We start from the raw sequence: 21,226 nt of genomic DNA, 5'->3' as shown, positions 1-21,226 counted from the left end.
GGGTTTCGAGCCAAAGTAAATAAAATCTGCAAAGAATGACACAAAATTCTATTACAAGCATAAGGAACCACAGATGAAGGATGTACAGTTCCAATTTATCCAGCATCTTTCACAAATGACATGTCTGAAAATCCAACAAGTAGCTCCTACCTCTAACAGACTATCACGTCCCTGTTTAGTTTCTTATTTGTCTGTCAGGCTGATCCATGGGGTTAGGCCTCAAGTCATTAAAATGAGACCCAGGATTGAACACTGAAATTTACGACACTTTGTAAAATTACACCTGACTAATGGCACAGCCAAATTTTTCATTCAAAGTCAGTGCTGGTAACACACTGAAATTGTAGAAGTTCTCCTTTTTTCTCTACTAAAACCCTTCCTTATTTTTCAAGTATGCTACAGAATTCCAGGCAATTTTGGTCTTCCGGAAGAAACCCAAGGTGAAGAGGAATCTGGCTTGGGGGTGCCCCCCATCAGCCAAATAAGGACGATCTGAAAAGAAAAATCAACTTACCCCATAGAACAGGCCAAAATAGGGAGAGATGTCAGGTTTGAAAATGTTGATGAGGGACAAGATCTCATCTTTGTAGCCCCAGAGCAGTTCGTCAACGGTGTGCGTCACAAAGAGCTTCTGCTGGTAGGCCTTCAACAGAGCCTCGATGAGCTCCCGGAGGATGTGGAGCTGGGCCAACTGCATGGCGGTCTGAGGAGCACAGGGAAATTCAGATAGCAGCGTCCCCACCCCAATCTCCTCCACTGCCCCTTCAGCAAAGGGGACTGGAAACTTAAAAGTAAATGTTGAAATGCAATAGCTGAAAAATCAGCCAGCAAGCTCCTTTCTGGCTGTGTGTGCAAGCTATTGTCCTTTCTCAGTATGACACTGTCCTTTCTCAACATGACATTTTGTCAGCGTGAGCTTAGCATCCCCACTTGCAGCTCTGACTTACCCCACGCTGCAGAGGGAAAGGGAAAAACTCTTCCAAATACACTGCCATCTTTGGGCACAAGGTGGCGCTACCTTCCTCCTGATTGGGGCCAGAGGCTGGCCCTCATAAACGCTACAGAACTAGGTAGCAGGACAGGGCTACATCTGGGATCTAACACTTTCTAGGTCCTGGGTCCATCACCAGTGTCCAGCTGTATATGTAGTGGTCTCCTAGAAGTTAGAGTGTGAGCCTCAGAGGGGGTTGGTGTCAGTGAACAGGAAAGCTTCCTGGGTCTCAAGTGTGATATTATTTCATCAAATTGACATTCTAAACACAGCCCAGTGAAATCACTCTAGGTTGGAATCAACAGTCCAGCCTCCGCTATTCGGAAAGGGGGAAAACAGTCAATATATATTTTGTGAATTTAAAAATCCAAGACAGAAATACAAACTAAGAATTGGTATTTAGATTCCATTGCTGCAGTTTCTGAACCAAAACAGGGGGAAATAAATATTTTTTAAATTATTAACTACCCTTCCAAAATCCTAGGGACATGTTTATTTGCACAAGTGATGATCCTGAACACACAACAAGAAACTGTAAAAAAAAAAAAGCTAAAACTTGCATTTTGTCACCATTTGAAAAGACCTTGTTCGAAAGACCTCAGAAAAACGTCTAAGAGGAATTTTAAACGGAAGGGGAAAATGTATCTGTCTATTTATATACGTATATTTTTAACACAATTTCATAACTCCTATATGTAAAACCATAATGGCCTTAACTTAGCTTTTTCCTTTCTTCTAAAATCCACAGTCATGATACTGAAAATGCCTACTTACCAATGCAGGAATATTTAATGTTCTAATTAAGTCCGTTTTAGCATCTCCAACAGATTGGTTCCGTTCAAAAACATAGGCCTTGTTGCTAACAGCAGATATTGTCCCATTATCTCCAAATTCAATATCTGCTTTGTTTCTGAGTTCCCTAAAAGAAAGAAAGGATTTTGTTTGAAAATAGGCACCAGTTTAATAAATAATACTTTACTTTTCTTTTCTTTCAGAAGCAGTTATTTTCAATGTAACAGTTCCGATATAACCATATATAAAGACTGCAAATACGGACCCCTCAAAAACTGGAGATTCAAGCTGCAACGTGGGAAGGAAATGAGGCCCAGGACAGAGTCCTCTCAAAAAAATGATTGTTTTCATTCTTTCTTCCTCAACTTGGGAAATGCTACCGTTATGAGTCACTTTGACCAGAGAATCAAAGTCAGTGAACTCTCTTCTGGGTTAGGGTTTGGTCCTCAAATATTTTCAGTGCATCGATTCAGTGTGAATTGCAATTTGTTTACCAGTGTCTTTTTATTTCTAACTGAATTCAGATGAAAATTCACTTAACAAAATGAATGCGCCATCCCCAAACTGTGGAATACATATTCTTTTCAAGCTCACATGGAACATTCTCCAGGACTGATCACATGTTAGGCCCCAAAACAAGACTCAATAATCTTAAGAAGACTGAAATCCTACTTGAGCAACCTTTCTAACCACAATGGTATGAAACTAGAAAAAAGTTACAAGAAGAAAACTGGGGGGTAAAAAAGCAGTTCTAAGAGGGAAGTTCATAGCGATACAGGCCTACTTCAAGAAACAAGAAAAATCTCAAATAAACAATCCAACTTTACATCTAAAGGAATGAGGAAAAGAACAAATAAAGCCCAAAGTTAGTAGAAGGAAGGAAATAATAAAGACCAGAGTGGAAATAAATGAAATAGAGACTAAAACAACAATAGAAAAGATCAATGAAACTAAAAGCTGGTTCTTTGAAAAGATAAATAAAATCGACAAAACGTTAGCCAGAATCATGAAAAAAAAAGAGAGAGAGCCCAAGTAAACAAAATCAGAAATGAAGAAGAATTTACAACTGACACCACAGAAATACAAAGAATCATAGGTGATTACCATAAACAATTACATGCCAACAAATTGGACAACCTATAAGAAATGGAGAAATTCCTAGAAACACAACCTTCAAACACTGAATCATGAAGAAAATAGGAAATCTGAATAGAAGTATTACAAGTAATGAAAATGAATGAAATTTAAAAACTCCTGAAAAACAAAGATCCAGGACCAGATGGCTTCACAGGTGAATTCTACGAAACAATTAAATAAGCGTTAATACCTATCCTTCTCAATTTTTTCTAAAAAGTTGAAGAGGAAGGGACATTTCCAAACTCAATTTATGAGGCCAGCATTACCCTGATACCAAAACCAGACAAAGACACCACAAAAACAGAAAATTACAGGTTAATATCCCCGATGAACATAGACGCAAAAATCCTCAACAAAATATTAGCAAAACAAATTCAACAATACATTAAAAGGATGATACACCATGATCAAGTGGGATTTATTCCAGGGATGCAAGGAAAGTTCAACATCCACCAATCAATCAATGTGGTAGACGACATTAACAAAATGAAGGATAAAAATCCTATGATCATCTCAACAGATGCAGAAAAAGCATTTGACAAAATTCAACATCCACTTATGATAAAAAAAAAAAACTCTCAACAATGTGGGTATAGAAGGAACGTACCTCAACACAATAAAGGCCATATATGACAAACCCACAACTAACATCAAACTCAAGAGTCAAAAACTGAAAGCTTTTCCTCTAAGATCAGGAACGAGACAAGGATGCCCACTCTCATCACTTTGATTGAACAAAGTATTGGAAGTCCTAGCCACAGCAATTAGGCAAGAAAAAGAAAGAAAAGGCATCCAAATTGGAAAGGAAGAAATAAAACTGTCTCTATTTGCAAATGACATGATACTATATATATAAAACCCTAAAGACTCCACCAAATAACTAATAAAACTAATAAATGAATCCAGTAAAGTTGTAGGATACAAAATTAATATACAGAAATTAGTTGTGTTTCTAAACACTAATAACAAGTTGTGAGAAAGAGAATTTAAGAAAACAATCCCATTTACAATTGCATCAAAAAAAAAAAAAACCTAGGAATAAATTTAACCCAGAAGGTGAAAGACCTATACACTGAAAACTATACGACATTGATGAAAGAAATTGAAGATGACAGAAAGACATGGGAACACATATTGTGCTCACGGATTGTTAGAATTAATATTGTTAAAATAGCCATGTTACCCCAAACAATGCACAGGTTCAATGCAATCCCTATCAAAATACCAATGGCATTTTTCACAGAACTAGAATATAGAATCCTAAAATTTGTATGGAACCCTAAAAGACCCCAGATAGCCAAAGAAATCTTGAGAAAGAAGAACAAAGCTAGAGGTATCACACTCCCTGATTTCAAACTATAATACAAAGATATAGTAATCAAAACAGCATGGTATTAGCAAAAAAGAGACACATGAATCAATGGAACAGAATACAGAGCCCAGAAATAAACCTATGCATATACGGTCAATTAATCAATGACAAAGAAGGCAAGAATATACAATGGGAAGAAGACAGTCTCTTTAAAAAATGGTGCTGGGAACATGGATTGGAAGAATAAACACAGTTAAAATGTCCATGCTACCTAAAGCAATCTACAGATTCAATGCAATCCCAATCAGAATCCCAATGACATTCTTCACAGAAATAGAACAAAGAATCTTAAAATTCATCTGGGTCAATAAAAGACCCCAAATAGCCAAAGCAATCCTGAAAAATAAGAACAAAGCTGGTGGTACCGCAATCTCTGAGTTCAAAATATACCACAAAGCTACAGTAATCAAAACAGCATGGTACTAGTATAAGAACAGACACACAGATCAATGGAACAGAAGTGACAACCCAGAAATAAAACCACACATCTATGGACGGCTAATCTTCAACAAAGGAGCCAAGAACATACACTGGAGAACGGAAAGTCTCTTCAGCAAATGGTGTTGGGAAAACTGGGCAGCCACATGTAAAAGGATGAAAGCAGACCATTATCTTACACCATGCATAAAAATAGACTCAAAATGGACCAAAGACTTGAAGGTAAGGCCTGAAACCATAAAACTTCTGGAAGAGAATATAGGCAGTACACACTTTGAGATCAGACTTAAAAGGATCTTTTTGAATACCATATCTACTCAGACAAGGGAAACAAAAGAAAAAATAAATAAGTGGGACTTCATCAGACTAAAGAGCTTCTGGAAGGCAAAGGAAACCAAGATTAAAAAGAAAAAACAACACACCAACTTGGAGAAAATATTTGCAAATCATATATCCCCTAAGAGGTTAATCTCCATAATATATAAAGAGCTCACATGAACTACAAAAAAACAAACAACTCAGTCAAAAAGTGGGCAGAAGATATGAACAGACACTTTTCCAAAGAAGATATATGGATGGCCAATAGGCACATGAAAAGATGCTCAACATCACTAATCATCAGGGAAATGCGAACTTTCTCCTTCTCGGCGGGGGGAGCAAAATGGCGGGGTGAGCTGACCGGGGACTCTCTCCCCTCCAAACTACAACAAAGGATTAGAAAAACTGAATTTCAGATAATAAATCTAATGCCAGGACGTCAGAGACCTACAGTACCAAGAAGACGGAGGACGGAGACCTTTCAGCAGGCCATGGAGGAGCTGGAATGGGTAGGAGAGAACTTCGCTCCCCTCCCTAGAGATGGGGGAAAGCTTCTGTGCGCAGGGACCCCATAAACCCAGGGCCCCGGGAGACCAGAGAACAGAACTGATCCGAATCCAGATCAGCATGCGAGAAAAACAGCCCCTCCCCCCCCAACCCGGGCAAAGTGCACTGGGTGCCGCCATCTTGCCAGAAGGCGGAGAGCTCAGAACACACGGCTCTCGACCCCCATCTAGTGGTGACAGGCTGTAACTGCAACCGAATTCTACCACCATGCGAAAAAACCACTCCTCTACCATCCAGCAATTTATAAAAGCCCCAGACCAGAAGGAAAACCATAGAAACACAGAATTAAGTCCTGAGGACTTGGAATTAGGTAAACTAAGTGAAAATGAATTCAGAGCAGCTATAATCAAAAAACTCAGTGAGGTAGAGAGAAAGATAGAGAAACAAGCCGAGTTCTGGAGTTACTTCACAAAAGATTGAAATTATAAAGAAGAATCAAACAGAATTACTAGAGATGAAAAACACAATGGACCAGATAAAACAGAATACAGATTCCCTGAATGCTCATGTAGGCACCATAGAGGAGAAAATTAACATAATCGAGGACAGACAGGCTGAATGGCGCCAGACAGAGGAAGAAAGAGAACTAAGAATTAAAAAAAAATGAGGAAAATCTCCAAGAGATAGTGGATTCAATGAGGAGAAAGAACTTAAGGATCATAGGAATTCCCGAGAATGTGGAAAAGGAAAATGGAGCAGAAAGTGTGCTTAATGAAATTATAGAAGAGAACTTCCCAAATCTAGGGATTGACGGAGCAATGTGTGTAGAGGAAGCTTTCAGATCTCCTAGATTTATCAATGTAAAAAGACCTACTGCAAGGCACATAGTAGTACAAATGGCAAAAATGAAAGACAAAGAAAGAATACTCAGGGCAGCAAGACAGAAGAAAATAACCTACAAAGGATCTCCTATCAGACTTTCAGCGGATTTCTCTACAGAAACCTTACAAGCTAGGAGAGAATGGAGTGCATATTCAAAGCTTTAAAAGATAAAAATCTTCAGCCAATAATACTCTATCCAGCAACAATATCCTTCAGATATGAGAGAGAAATTAAATCTTTTCCAGACAAACAGAAGTTAAGGGAATTTGTAACTAAAAGTCCTCCAGTACAAGAAATCCTCAAGAAGGCTCTCATACCTGAAAAAAGAAAAAAGGGAGAAAGGGGTCACAAACCACAGAGTAGGGAGACAGATGGATAGAACCAGAATAGGATAGCAAATATTCAACTATAGCATTAGGGTAAAGGTAAGGAAACTACCAAAGCAAAGACGATCTTATCACACTCTAACTACAAATTCATAACACAAGTTGGAATAAGAAATGAAAATAATTATTTAGGAGGGGAAGAGCAGAGGGTCTAAATCAGAGTAGGCCAAGAAAGTAACAGACCACCAGAGAATAGACTATATTATACACGAGATTCTAAATACAAACTTCAGGGTAGCCACTAAACTAAAAAACAGAACAGAGCCACAAAACATAAATAAGGAAAAATCTAAGAAACCCAGCATAAGAAATTGCAGTATCAAATGGGTAGGATAAAGCACACAGGAAGAGAAAAGCAGGAAAGCCAGATAATGAGCAACAGATTGACAGCTTTAAGTCCACATGCATCAATAATCACTCTCAATGTAAACAGATTGAACTCCCCAATAAAAAGACACAGAGTGGCAAAATGGATTAAAGAACAAGATCCAACAATTTGTTGCTTCCAGGAAACACACCTCAGCCCCAAGGACAAACACAGACTCAGGGTGAAGAGGTGGAGGACAATACTTCAAGCAAACAGCAAGCAAAAAAAGGCAGGTGTTGCAATTCTTATATCAGACCAAGTGGATTTCAAAATAAGACAGGTAAAGAGAGACACAGAGGGACAATATATAATGATCAAAGGGACACTTCATCAAGAAGAAATAATGCTTATAGATATCTATGCACCCAACACAGGAGCACCAAGATTCACAAAGCAACTATTAACAGACCTAAAGGAAGATGTTAAAAACAACACAATAATAGTAGGGGACCTCAACACCCCACTCACATCAATGGACAGATCATCCAGACAGAAAATCAACAAGGAAATAGTGGAGCTAAACGAAAAACTAAAACAACTGGACTTAATAGACATATATAGATCACTCCATCCTAAAACAGCAGAATACACATTCTTCTCAAGTGCACAGGGAACATTCTCAAGGATAGACCATATGTTGGGAAACAAGGCAAGCCTCTACAAATTTAAAAAAAAATGAAATAATAACAAGCATCTTCTCAGATCATAGTGCTATAAGGCTAGAAATTAATTACAAGAAAAAAGCTGAGAAAGGCACAAAGATGTGGAGACTAAACAACACACTACTGAACAAGCAATGGATCATTGAAGAAATTAAAGAAGAAATAAAAAAACACCTGGAAACAAATGAAAATGATGGCATGCCATACCAACTCATATGGGATACAGCAAAAGCTGTATTAAGAGGAAAACTCATCGCAATACAGGCACATCTTAACAAACAAGAAAAATCCCAAATAAGCAATCTTAAACTACACCTAACTGAACAAGAGAAAAAAGAACAAATAAAGTCCAAAGTCAGCAGAAGGAGAGAAATAATAAAAATCAGAGCAGAAATAAATACTATTGAAACAAAAAAGGCAGTAGAAAGGATCAATGAAACAAAGAGATGGTTCTTTGAGAAGATAAATAAAATTGACAAAGCCCTAGCCAGACTTACAAAGAAAAAAAGGGAGAAAGCTCAAATAAACAAAATCAGAAATGAGCGAGGAGAAATAACAACAGACTCTGCAGAAATACAATGGATTATAAGAGAATACTACGAAAAACTCTATGCCAACAGAATGGATAACCTAGACGAAATGGATAAATTCTTGGACTCCTACATCAGGGAAATGCAAGTCAAAACTACACTTAAGATATCATCTTACACCCGATAGAAAAGCTGTATCACCAAGACAAAAAAAACAACAAATGTTGGAGAGGATGTAGAGAAAAGGGAACCCTCATCCTCTGCTGGTGGGAATGCAAACTAGTGCAGCCACTATGGAGAACTGTATGGAGGTTCCTCAAAAAATTAAAAATAGAACTACCATATGATCCAGCAATTCCACTTCTGGGTATTTATCCAAAGAACACGAAAACACTAATTTGAAGAGACATATATGCACCCCTATGTTCACTGCAGCATTATTACAATAGCCAAGAAATGGAAGCAACCTAAGATCCATCAATAGATGAATGGATAAAGAAGCTGTGGTATATATATATACAATGGGATATTAGCTATAAAAAAGAATGAAATCCAAGGGTTGGTCTGGTGGTGTAATGGTTCAGTTTGTGTGCTCCACTCCACTTCAGCGGCCCAGGGTTTGCAGGTTCAGATCCCAGGTGCAGACCTACACACTGCTCATCAAGCCATGCTGCAGCAGCGTCCCATATACAAAATAGAGGAAAATTGGCACAGATTGGCTCAGCGACAATCTTCCTCAAGCAAAAAGAGGAAGATTGGCAACAAATGTTAGTTCTGGGTCAATCTTCCTCACCAAAAAAAAGAGAATGAAATCTTACAACAATATGGATGGACCCAGAGGATATTAAGCTAAGAAAAGCAAAGCAAGTCAGATAGAGAAAGACAAATACCATATGATTTCACTTACACATGGAATCTAAAAAAAAAATAAACAAAGAAATGAACAAAACAAAACAGCAACAGATTCACAGATACAGGAAAGAAACTGGTGGTTACCAGAATGGGGAGGAGTTAGGAGCAGGGAAAAAACAGATGAAAGGGATTAAGACATACAAACTTCCAGGTATAAAATAAGTAAGTCAGAGGGATGTAACATACGGCATAGGGAATACAGTCACTAATATTGTAATAACTTCATATGGTGGCAGACGGTAACTAGACTTACTGTGGTGATCATTTCATCATGTTTGTAAATATCAAATCACTATGATGTACACCTGAAACTAAAAGGATAGCGTGACATACTTCAATTAAACAAAGAAGGCCCAAGGCTTAGTAAATAAGAGGAGTTCACTCCTGTTTCTGATACATAGTTCAGTTCAGTTCAGGTTAGTGTCCCCAGATAAGGTATTCAGACAGCTCGAAAGTGCCTGGTGCCAGGGCTGGGACTAGGGTGAGGAGAGTGAGGCACTTGAGTTGGGTAAAAAATGTAAGACGTGCCAAAATACTAAGTAATCAAGATACATAATATTTTGATGTAATTTTAAAAATCAAAATGAATGCCCCAACAACAGAAAATCAAACAACCCGATCAAAAAATGGGCAGGAGACATGAACAGACATTTCTCCAAAGAAGATATACGGATGGCCAATAGGCACATGAAAAGATGCTCATCATCGCTGATCATCAGGGAAATGCAAATCAAAACTACATTTAAGATATCACCTTACACCCATTAGAATGACAAAAATAACTAAAACTAATAGTAACAAATGTTGGAGAGGTTGTGGAGAAAAAGGAACCCTCGTACACTGCTGGTGGGAATGCAAACTGGTGCAGCCACTATGGAAAACAGTATGGAGATATCTCAAAAAATTAAAAATAGAACTACCATACGACCCAGCCATCCCACTACTGGGTATCTATCCAAGAGCTTGAAGTCAGCAATTCCAAAAGTCCCATGAACCCCAATGTTCATTTCAGCATTATTTACAATAGCCAAGACATGGAAGCAACCTAAGTGACCATCAACAGATGATTGGATAAAGAAGATGTGGTATATATATATACAATGGAATACTACTCAGCCATAAAAAAGAACAAAATCGTCCCATTTGCAACAACATGGATGGACCTCGAGGGATGGCCACTTGAGGGATAAAAACAGTTAAGTGAAATAAGCCAGTTAGAGAAGGACAATCTCTGTATGACTCCACTCATATGAAGAATTTAAAAATGTGGACAAAGAGAACAGATTAGTGACACCAGGGGGAAGGTGGGGTGGGGGGTGGGCACAAAGGGTGAAGTGGTGCACCTACAACACAACTGACAAACAATAATGTACAACTGAAATTTCACAAGATTGTAACCTATCATTAACTCAATAAAAATTTTTTTTAAAAATCAAAATTAATGCAAAAATATTCAGGACAAACAAAATATCAAAATTTTTAATAAAAATAGGATCTGATATTTTGTTCATCAAAGCCTCGTGCCAGTCCTGACCCTGCCTGGTCCACGGTGGATGTTCACTAAATCCCAGGGCCTACTCCTTTTCTCTCTCTGCTTATCTTTCCTTCTTCCTGTCGCATCTAGGGCGGTGCTGTCTCACCTGGTAGCCACTAGTCACATGCGTCTCCTGAGCGTCAAACTGTGGCTAATTGGAACTGAGATGTGTTTACAACCTGCTTAGGGACGTCATTTAGATTGTGAAGGAATTATCGTGAAGCCTCAGATGATGACAAGCCAGCTAAAGAAATTTGTAAACCTCTTAAATGCTTTCTAGATTTTAAAATAAAAACGGACAAGCAAATAAGAAAAGCATACAAATAGATGCATAAAAACAGATGGTGGTGTTCTTCTCTAGCACTAAGCACCACGCCGTGCACAATAACATAAATACCAGACACTTGCATTGCTCCTCAAAGATTTTAACTGCACTATTCCATTTGCTTTCACTTGGTCCTTACAACAAGCCTGTGGCACACAGAGAGCGAATCTTTTCACCACACTTTGACATGGGGGGACACAGGGCAGGAGAAGAGTCAGAACTTGAGCCAAGTCTTCTCATTCTTGCACACATTTCCTTGTATATTTCCTCTGTATCAGATGGTCTCTCCCAATAGGCGCTTAATAAATGTCTGTAGGATGAAACCAAGTGCCGCTAACAAATGCCAAATCTAAATAATTATAAGAGAGAAAAAAAATTGCTTGCCCTTCCAGTTCACGAGGAACGCGTACAAAATCTGATCGAAGCTGCTGCGGTAAGACACCTGTGCAGTTTGCAGTCAGGGGGCGTTAGCGGTGACTTTTGTTTGTTAGACACCCATCCTCCTTTCCTCTGGTAAGAGCCCTGATTTCCTCTCCTCTTCCGCACTGGGCAGCGGCTTGGGACCCGAACTCCATCAGCTCCTTTCCTTCGGCCTCGGAATCCTGCGCTCAGAGCCTCAACATCGCAAACAGGCCAGACGGCTCCCTGCTGGGGCGCCCCTGCCACTCAGGTCTTTCCAACAGCCGAGGACACCGCCCCTTTCTTCTGAGCCACTCTTTGGAATCTGTAACCCACGTAATAGCCTTCAAATACATCCTCTTTTCCCTTAAATTAGCCAGAGGTAGTTTCTCTTGCTTGCAACCCCAAACTCCTCATATAGAAATCATAACCCAGTCTTTTTACAGATGAGAAAACAGAGATTCAGAGACAGAAACTAGCCCAAAACTAGCCAGGAGGTGTCAGAACCAGGTTTAGAATCCTGGTCACCTGACTTCACGTCCAGGGTTTTCCTTGACTCTACACACAATTTGATGCAAAGTGATTTGTTAGAAGCTGGAGAAGAGGAAATTTCAGGGGCAAATTCCTGCCACAGCCAAGGCTGGTGGCTGCAGAGCCACATTCCTCCTCGCTCCCTCCCAGCAGTGAAGGTGACCTGACCAGGACAGACTCCTCTAGGTGTAGCCGTTTATAATGCGGGGTCTGGGAGCCCACATTGGCCTTGCTAATGGCTAAGGAACTAGAGTTAGAAAAAGTGGCCCCAGGGTAAACACCAGTTTGCACTCAAAGCCAGGGAGCCAGGGAGCCAAGAGCTGGGACTCAGCATAGGTCCAGAATCCCAGGCATCAACTCTGCCGAGTTGTCGGACTAATGACGAAAATCGATGACCTTGCTAAGGCCTCTTTTTGTTTTTTCACTGAGACCTGGGTCATGAACCTAGAGACCTGAATAATTCCAAGCCTAGAGCCTGCTGCGTTTTATGTTTGTTTATGTTTACTGACTCTGGAGATGACTTTTACAATGTTTTCTTTATTGCTTACCCTGTAAGAACCTGATGTTGGAAAGGGAAGTTGGGCATGGGGGCTCCAATCGCTGTAAGCCCTGTGACTTGGTTTCTCAATAAACTTCAAAAGGTCAAAGCCAAGCTCGCAAACCACAAACGCATCTTGCTCCCTTGGCAGAGACCAGGGACCGTGTTAGGTCACTCGCGCCGACCACATGACTTCCCTCAGCCACCGCCACCCTCAGGCATGAGTGACATGTGGCCTTTGTCAAGCGGTCTGACTGAAGGTTAAGACAGTGCCACGGGGCTGTCAGAAGTGGCCTCCCACCCTGCACACGACAAGAAAACTGAGAGGAGAGATGGTGAGGGGCCTCCCTCTAAAGACAACATATGATAGTCAGAGGAAATCCAAAATGTTTCCCCTTCCTAGCACTCCTGTCACTCTGACAACCCCCTGGGCGGCCACTGTGCACAGAGAGGGGTTTCAGTAACAATACCAACGAGTCTGGCTACCCATGTCTCCCCCACAGCTGATCAACAACACTCAGCCAGAAGCAGGGCGGTCTCCTGGTGAACAGCAGACAGAGCAGAAAGTGATCAGTTACCACTTTACAGTATCTGAGAAGACCAAAGAAGCTTCTAGAAATTTAAATAAATAAAACCAATCTTAGGCCTAGCCAATTACTTAAGGAACCGTACTTCTCAGTGTCCGGTATGGTCCCTGGTACTCAGTAGGTGCTGATAAAGCCTACTGATGTTGAAGGCCCTGAAACATCACAGGCTCAGACTCCAGCTGACTATTTATTAACCACAATGATGGTCCCAGTCACTAGGAAAAGGCTGAGTTATGCTCCATGAACTATTTAATCAGGCAGGAAAATACAGGATGGATTTTAGAGAGATTTCATTTAAAATCATTTTTTTTTTTTAAATCTCTCACTTTTTAACCAAAATAATTTTTAAAACTCCTGAATCTTTCATTAAAATCTTCCCATCACAGAAGGCAAACATGGCCTGAGAGAAGGAAGCCAAAAGGAAGAATTTTAATTAGTTGGAAAATTAACCTCTGTGAAATACCTAATTCCTAGGAGATGCTGGATAAGTTAGATCCCAACAGTACCATCAAGGTATCTTTATCGTCCGGTCATTGCGGCTCTGCGTTCATCCAGTGCTCTTTGCTGAGAATTACTGAAGAAGTGACGGAGCCCTGTGGGTGGAGTGTGAGTTGAGATCTGACCGCCAGGCTTTGCATGCAATTCTGCCTTCATCACTTACTAGCTCCAGGACTAAGGAGAAGTTACTTGTTGCTTCCAGGCCTCAGCTTCCTCATCTGTAGAATGGAGATAATAACATACCTCCTTCATAGGCTGTTGTGAGAATTAAATCCACATGAGCTTGTAATCCAGTCAGAACACTACCTGGCACACACTCAGTGCTTAGGAAGCACTGGTTCCTAATACCATGTACGAGGGGACTTGTGTCAAGTTCTCCAGATGGACAGATAAGACCTGGTCCTGTCCTCAGAGAATCTGTGGTGCAGCTTGAGAGACTGACAATTAAATGGCCACCTCACACAAGGAAAGTGCTCACATGCTGACCTCCAGGTGCTAGCCCGACACCCAGAGAATGGAGGGATGGTGCCTGGAAGGGGAGTCCTGAGGGCGGCATCGTGCAGGAGCACTCTTGGGTTCTTCTGGAAGGAGTAAGCTTCTCTGCAGTGGGAGGGTGGAGGGGCTTCCAGACAGAGGCAGAGGGAGAATGAGGGCAGACAGCACAGTGTGAAAGCACAGCATGGGTTTCTGAAGCGGAGGGATGAGAAAACCGGTGGTGGAGGAGGATGACACAGTGCAGAGGAGGTTTACAAAGAGCGGTTCAGGGCGAGGCCTGGCTGAACAGACACGTCAACGGAGAAGTGAAGTCACGGAGCGGGTGAGACGACCAGGAAGAAAGGGCAGAGCGAGGGAAGCAGCCGAAGGCAGGGCACTGAGCAACACCTGCCCTTAACTTTCTATCAGCACTGCCTCTCAGCCAAGGGAAAGACTGAGAGCCAGGAGCCTAAAGCAGGATGCTGAGGAAAAGCAGTGTGTGTGGAGATGACGTGGCCCATGTTTGTCAGGGGTCCACAAGCAACAACTTCACTCCTGAAGATGGAAATGGTCCCCTGTCCTCAAAGCGTTGCTCTGACTCAACTGGCTCATGCAGGCAAGTCACCCAGGACCACCACATGCATTTAAAACTCACAAGTACCTGGTCACCACCTTTTGCACAAGATAGGAAGGTGGGGTGGGGAGATCTTTTTCTATTTTTCTTACTTTTGAGTAGTTCAAGAATTTTTATTTTTATTTTTTTGGTGAGGAAGATTGGCCCTAAGCTAGCATCTGTTGCCAATCTTCCTCTTTTTGCTTGAGGAAGACTGTCACTGAGCTAACACCTGTGCCAGTCTTCCTCTATTTTGTATGTGGGATGCCGCCACAGCATGGCTTGATGAGTGGTGTGTCAGTCTACGCCTGGGATCCAAACCTGCAAACCCCAGGCTGCCGAAGCAGAGCACACGAACTTAACCACTACACCACCGGGCCAGCCCCAAGCACTTTTTAAAATGAATTTAAAGACACTTCTGTTTCCATTTTGAGAAAAAAGGTGATATCAGAGAAAGATGAGTCAGGTTAAGAAAAAGAGAGAAACATTCTCTTATAATAATTGAAACAACAATCAAGGCATTTCTAAATTTTCTATCATTTTTTGATATTAGGAAAAAAATTTATACAGCTTGGCTCAGAGATGAGTAAAGAACCAAAGGGCTAACAAGATAAATTTGAAAGTTTAAACAAAGTTCCTACCTTTACCAAACTGCAAAAGAACTACAAGAAAATAAACTTGAATATCAAAGCTTTGAAGGGAGTAGGACTTTTTAAGCTCAGAAATGATAGAGAAGTTCATGAAAGAACAGATTTGACTCCATATAAATTTTAAAAATTAAAAAGACAAACACTAGAAAAACAGTTGCCATAAATGTGACAGAGGATTAACATTACTATTATATAAAAAGTTTACAGAGTGGCATGAACTCACCAGAACCCAGATCGGCAAAGGACAAGAACTAAGATGGTGGAAACACAATCGATTGGCAAACATGGGGAGAACGTTCAATCCACGTGGTAAACAAATTGGATTACGTGTCCAAGAAGAAGGGAACGGTTAAGCAAGGTGCAGTAACATATTCTATCTCTTGAATATTATCATTAAAATATATTTGTATAAAGACCGAAACATAACGTGGGAAAACACCTATAATGTCATATTAAGTGAACAGAATATGCATGTTATGTACATGTACATGGACATCATATGTATATCTAGTTTGATAACCATGTAAAAGTAAAACTCACCCACGGAGAAATGGCTGGGAAGATATCCACTAAAATATTAGCACTGGTTATCTTATTTTTTTTTCCTAAAGATTGGCACCTGAGCTAACACCTGTTGCCAATCTTTTTTTTCTTTTCCCCAAAGTGCCCCCAGTACATAGTTGTATATTCTAGTTGTGAGTCCCTCTGGCTGTGCTGTGTGGGACGCCACCCCAGTAAGGCCTGACTAGCGGCGCCATGTCCGCGCCCGGGACCTGAACCGGCGAAACCCTGGGCCGCAGAAGTGGCGGGTGCGAACTTAACCACTCAGCCATGGGGCCGGCCCTGACACTGGTTATTTCTGAGACAGTGAAACTGTGGATAGTAGTAGTTCTTCTTATTTTACTGCATTTTCAAGTTTATCTTTACTGCTTATATATATTATTTTTATAACATAAAATCTAGTTTATACTTTTAAAGCTAATGTTATATATGATATTATGTTGATTATTCCATAATCTAGCATTACTTAATGCTCAGTGAATAATTAGAAAAATACTTGAGATATTTATCCCACACGTCTTTTTCCTTACTATCAAAGCAGTAATACAAGCCTAAAAAAGAACTGAACATCCAAACAGCAAAACTAAGACACTGAAACATGAGACATATAATGGGATATTGTAAATTTAGCAAATACGTCTTCGAAATATGAAAGTTAGTTTAAAGAGCCTTAGACAAATTGATTTTTTGGGAACTCTTGAAATGTTAAATAGTTGGCAAAATAGAAATTAAAAAAAACAGAAAAAATGAAAAATAAATCTCAAAAAGGCTGTGGAAGCCATGGAATATCATAAATTGGATACACACTTTAGGCAAATACGTCGCTAACCAAAAGGGTCACGAGGCAAATTAGCTTTGTGTCAACAGACATGTTCCATGGCTGCTGAGTCCACAGCTTCATAAAAATGTAAGTGACACACGACACTCCTTAGACCAGGCTGACTGGTTCTTATCTACATGTGAAATTGCCGTCACCTTTTTCCGAAAACATTAATATTCTGACCTCATCAATATGTGAAAGTTTTGGGAAACGCACCACTGTAAACTGTGGGTCAATTAATCAGGCCCTCCACTGCCCAGAGAGGCCTCTTCCCGGGCATCAGACCCACCCACGCCAACCAGTGAGGCCACCACGCCCTCCCCTTCCTTTGCCGCAGGTCCCTTTGCACACAGTCAGCTGACTTGGTTGGGAGGGAACCCATGGGACTCGGAAACAGTTGAGCAGGAGCTACTGGAATGTTCTCTTTCTCATATTGCTAAACAATAGCGTAATTAAGTCACAAGTGACATAAATCAGATCCACTAAATGCAAAAGGCCCAGTAGAGGGGCTGTAAGACTTCCTAAAAAGCCACGTTTTTCTACAAATCCCAGCTTACAACCCAACCCACTAGGAACACTCAGCAGTTTGCACCGCACGTGCCCCTGTCCATTCCTACACAGGCTCGTTCATTTTTAGGACTCCAGCCTCCCTTTCCTGAACCCAGCCTTGGCTGGGGTCTCCCTGATTAAGTCCTGTGGTTCCAGCTGAGCTATCTGTGTCCTGTGGATTTAAACCGTGGCTAAGGATGTTTAACACTATGCCACTGACCTTCTCTGGACACTGGACATGGAGAGACGGAAGGACTTGGTTCCTGCCCCTTATGGAGCTTCCAGTACATTGGGAAGAAAGATAGATATGTAAACCAGTTGTTCAAATGCATGAAGTCACGGTTGTAACAGCCGCACACACCAGGGAGAGCACACCCAGAGTCAGGGAACATCGCGGGGGAGGCAGCACGAGAGCTGAGAGAGGAGATGGTGAGGAGTTCATTTGTGACGGAGGGAGCAGCACACACACTGGCAGGACAATGTCATGGGGACTTTATTTTGGGGACTTAGAAATAATTGGAGTACAGTTGGAACTGTGCTGTCTAATACAGTAGCCACATGTGGCTATTACACACTGGAACTGTGGCTAGTCTAAATTGGATGTGCTATAAATGTAAAACACGGGATTTCAAAGGCTTAGTATGAACAAAGAGTATAAAGTGTCTCAATTCTGAATAGTGATTACATGTTGAAATGATACTATTTTGGATAGTATTGGGTACATAAAATATTAAAATTAATTTCTCCTGTTTCTTTTTACTTTTTTATGTGACTGTTAAAAATTTTAAATTACATATGTGGCTCATATTAAATTTCTATTGGATAGCTCTAGTTAGAGTACAAAATTCTAGGTTGAGAGTGTCAAAAAATTAAATTAAAATAAAAATAAAATAAAGATGCTAGACATACAGCAGGAGGCAGATGGCTCAGGTCTTGAACATCACACAGGGAGAGTTGCTGGGACTCTAAGAAGGGAAGAGAAGGAAATGTCAGACGCCCTTTGGAAAATCACCCTGGAGTCGGGGGAAGAGAGACCAGGGCAGAGAGAGAAATAGAGGCAGGAAAACTACGGAGGCAAAAATGAAACAGTCAACGAGAGATCAACTTGCCTTCCAACCTCTTGCATCCGCTCTCAGGGTTCCTAGCCTTCTCTGTGCCACGGAGCCAGTGGCAGTCTGGGAAAGCCCGTGGACCCTCTCTCAGATAAACGTTTTTAAACACAGAAAATAAAACACCCAGGATTACAAAGGAAACCAATGATTGGAACACAGGCATCATTTAAAAAAATCTGTGATATGGCAATAGGTGTGCTTCTGATTGACACTTTAAATAAGATATGGCAGCGGGCCTAACAATTATGTAATTTTGAAGGATTTATGAATACACGAACGATATTTCCAGCAACAGCTTTCATGAGACACAATGACACCTGTGCTTCCACGAGTGGTGAGGCCACGGGTCTGCTAACCCTGCCGTGGTTTGTTGCCTACATTTACGCTCAAAGGAAATGGTAAATTTTAGTGAATGGTTAGTGAAATAAATGTAATTTTTCTGCACCCAAGTCACGAACCACCTTGAATTCCTAGGTTAAGAACCCCTGGTAAGATGTTCCTGGGCGTTCCTCACAGGTAAGTTAGGGCCCCTCTAAACAGGAAGGTGCAGGGAGTAACAGTCAGACGCTGTTTTACTGCTAGGACTTGTCTATCCCCATCACCATGTCTACGACAGCACTTTAAGCCAGCAGACACAATGGCCCAGAAGATGTTTTAATGGAATATTGGGTTTCTTTGGGTTATGAGTAGAACCTAGGACCACAGGAACAGGCCCAGGAGACCCAGAGGGAAAACTGTCGGTTAGGGTTTTTCCTTAGTTCTCAGCTGAGTTCATTCCCGCATGGAGGCGAGTCTCTCACCCAAAGGAATTTAGTTGAAAAACAAACACAGCAAAAAGACAAATACTGTATGATTCCACTGACATGCGCTATCTACAGCAGTCAAATTCCTAGAGACAAAGTAGAATGGTGGTTACTAGGGGCTGAGGGCAGGGGAAACGGAAGTTATTTAATGGGTATACAGTTTCAGATCTGCAAGCTGAAAAAGTTTTGGAGATGTGTTTCGCAACAATATGAACATACTTACTACTGAAGTGTATGCTTAAAAACGGTTAAGATGGTACATTTTACATTATGTGGGGTTTTTAAAATCACAATAAAAAAATGGTTACAATTGCAAAACAAACAAACCAAACGAGACACTCAGATCCTAATTCTGGTTCAACTTCTAATTGTCCCTGAGCAGGACAGCCTCAAAGGCGGACCTGCTGGACCCAGCACAGAGTTTCTTCAAGCATAAAACACGTATAAAGGGGCCGGCCCCGTGGCCGAGTGGTTAAGTTTGCACGTTCTGCTTCGGCGGCCCAGGGTTTCGCTGGTGATACCGGGCACGGACATGGCACCGCTCATCAGGCCATGCTGAGGTGGCATCCCATATAGCACAACTAGAAGGACCCACAACTAAAATATACAACTACGTACTGGGGGGCTTTGGGGAGAAGAAGAGGAAAGAAAAAAAGTTTGGCAACAGATGTTAGCTCAGGTGCCAATCTTTAAAAAAAAAAAATATATATATATATATAAATGCTTTTTAAAATGAAGACCCAAGTGTTTTTTAAAAATTCCTTTATATAACAACAGAGCTCATCTTTGCAATTCTGGATATCAATTTGCACAGACTAAGACAATCCACTAAAACTAACAGCAAACACTTAAGTAGCGCTAATTATGTGTGAGGCACTAGTCCAAGCGCTTCATAAATCCTGACTCATTAACTGTTTAATCCTTATCACAATCCTCTGCTGGAGTCCTCCTTTTGTCCCCACTTTATAGGTAAGGGAACCAAGGCACAGAGAACTAGTAAGTGGCGGAGGTGGGATTCAAAACAGGCAATTCGACTCCAGAGCCAGCCCATGAGCACCTGAGGCAGGGACCAGGATTTTTATCTCTGAATTCCAGCACCGAGAACAGTCCTGACTCATAAGAAATGAATCAGTCAGCAACCATTTATTGAGCAATCGATTACTGCAGAATTGTGAGGCATTTTCACCACTTAGCAGTTCTGAGGAAGAAAGATCTTCCTCTCCGCTTCCTCTATTTTTTTAAACTTGGGAAGGAGAAACTTCCTAAGGTACTTCCTAAGAAACTTTCCTAAGGAAAGACTATTGCGGGGTGGGGGCAGAAGGGACTCCCATCATAGGGGTTGGAGGAATACTGCAATAGAAAAAACGCTCTGATGGTAAGATCTCCAAGCGCCTCCCTCTACTAGTCTTTTAAAAAACGAGTAAGGCAATGCTCCTGACTTCCCAGCGTTTGGGACTAGTGGCCACTGCCAGAGACACTAACCCACCCTGCCACTGAGTTATCTCTGATAGCCAGGAGGGGTGGGGAAAGGAGTGAATAAGAGAGAGAAAGGCTGTCTGCAGACCAACAACGAATTCTAGGCACTGGTCTAAAACTACACATGCCGGGGAGGGAAATAAGGGAAGGCCCTAAAAGTCACCAAAAAAAAAATCAAGGGGAGACCTTAAAAGGGCAGCGGGTGGGAAGAGTTCTTTATGGCTCAACAACCACATTCTGCCAACTCTGGAGGAAGCAGCTGCATTTCTAAACACAACAGGCTGAGACTCAGCCCCAGTCCACACAAGCCATCCTCTGTTGCAGTATCACACACATGTGCCAAACATCAGCGGATTTCAGACAGGTGTAACCTAAACCTGTGCTCCCCGCGCCGCACGCAGAGGAGGATCGTGGGAACAGACGAGGACTCAGGCCGCAGTGGGATCACTCCAGATTTCTGGC

At 41.2% G+C, this 21,226-nt stretch overlaps 1 protein-coding gene across 2 annotated transcripts in view; it reads right to left on the bottom strand.

Moving 5' to 3' along the window:
• The window catches only part of SCARB2 (scavenger receptor class B member 2), a 68,540-nt gene that overhangs the window by 27,100 nt on the left and 20,214 nt on the right, over positions 1–21,226 (bottom strand). For both annotated transcript variants that reach the window (XM_023637938.2, XM_023637936.2), the window contains exons 3-4: positions 1,766–1,910; positions 515–703 (exon numbers count right to left, since the gene is read on the bottom strand). In XM_023637938.2, the coding sequence (XP_023493706.1) occupies positions 515–703; positions 1,766–1,910 (334 nt within the window). The remainder of the gene's footprint in view (positions 1–514; positions 704–1,765; positions 1,911–21,226) is intronic.

This window comes from Equus caballus, chromosome 3, assembly GCF_041296265.1.
Source record: "Equus caballus isolate H_3958 breed thoroughbred chromosome 3, TB-T2T, whole genome shotgun sequence".
Taxonomy (NCBI): Eukaryota; Metazoa; Chordata; class Mammalia; order Perissodactyla; family Equidae; genus Equus; species Equus caballus.
This window is presented reverse-complemented; position numbering and strand designations above follow the sequence as displayed.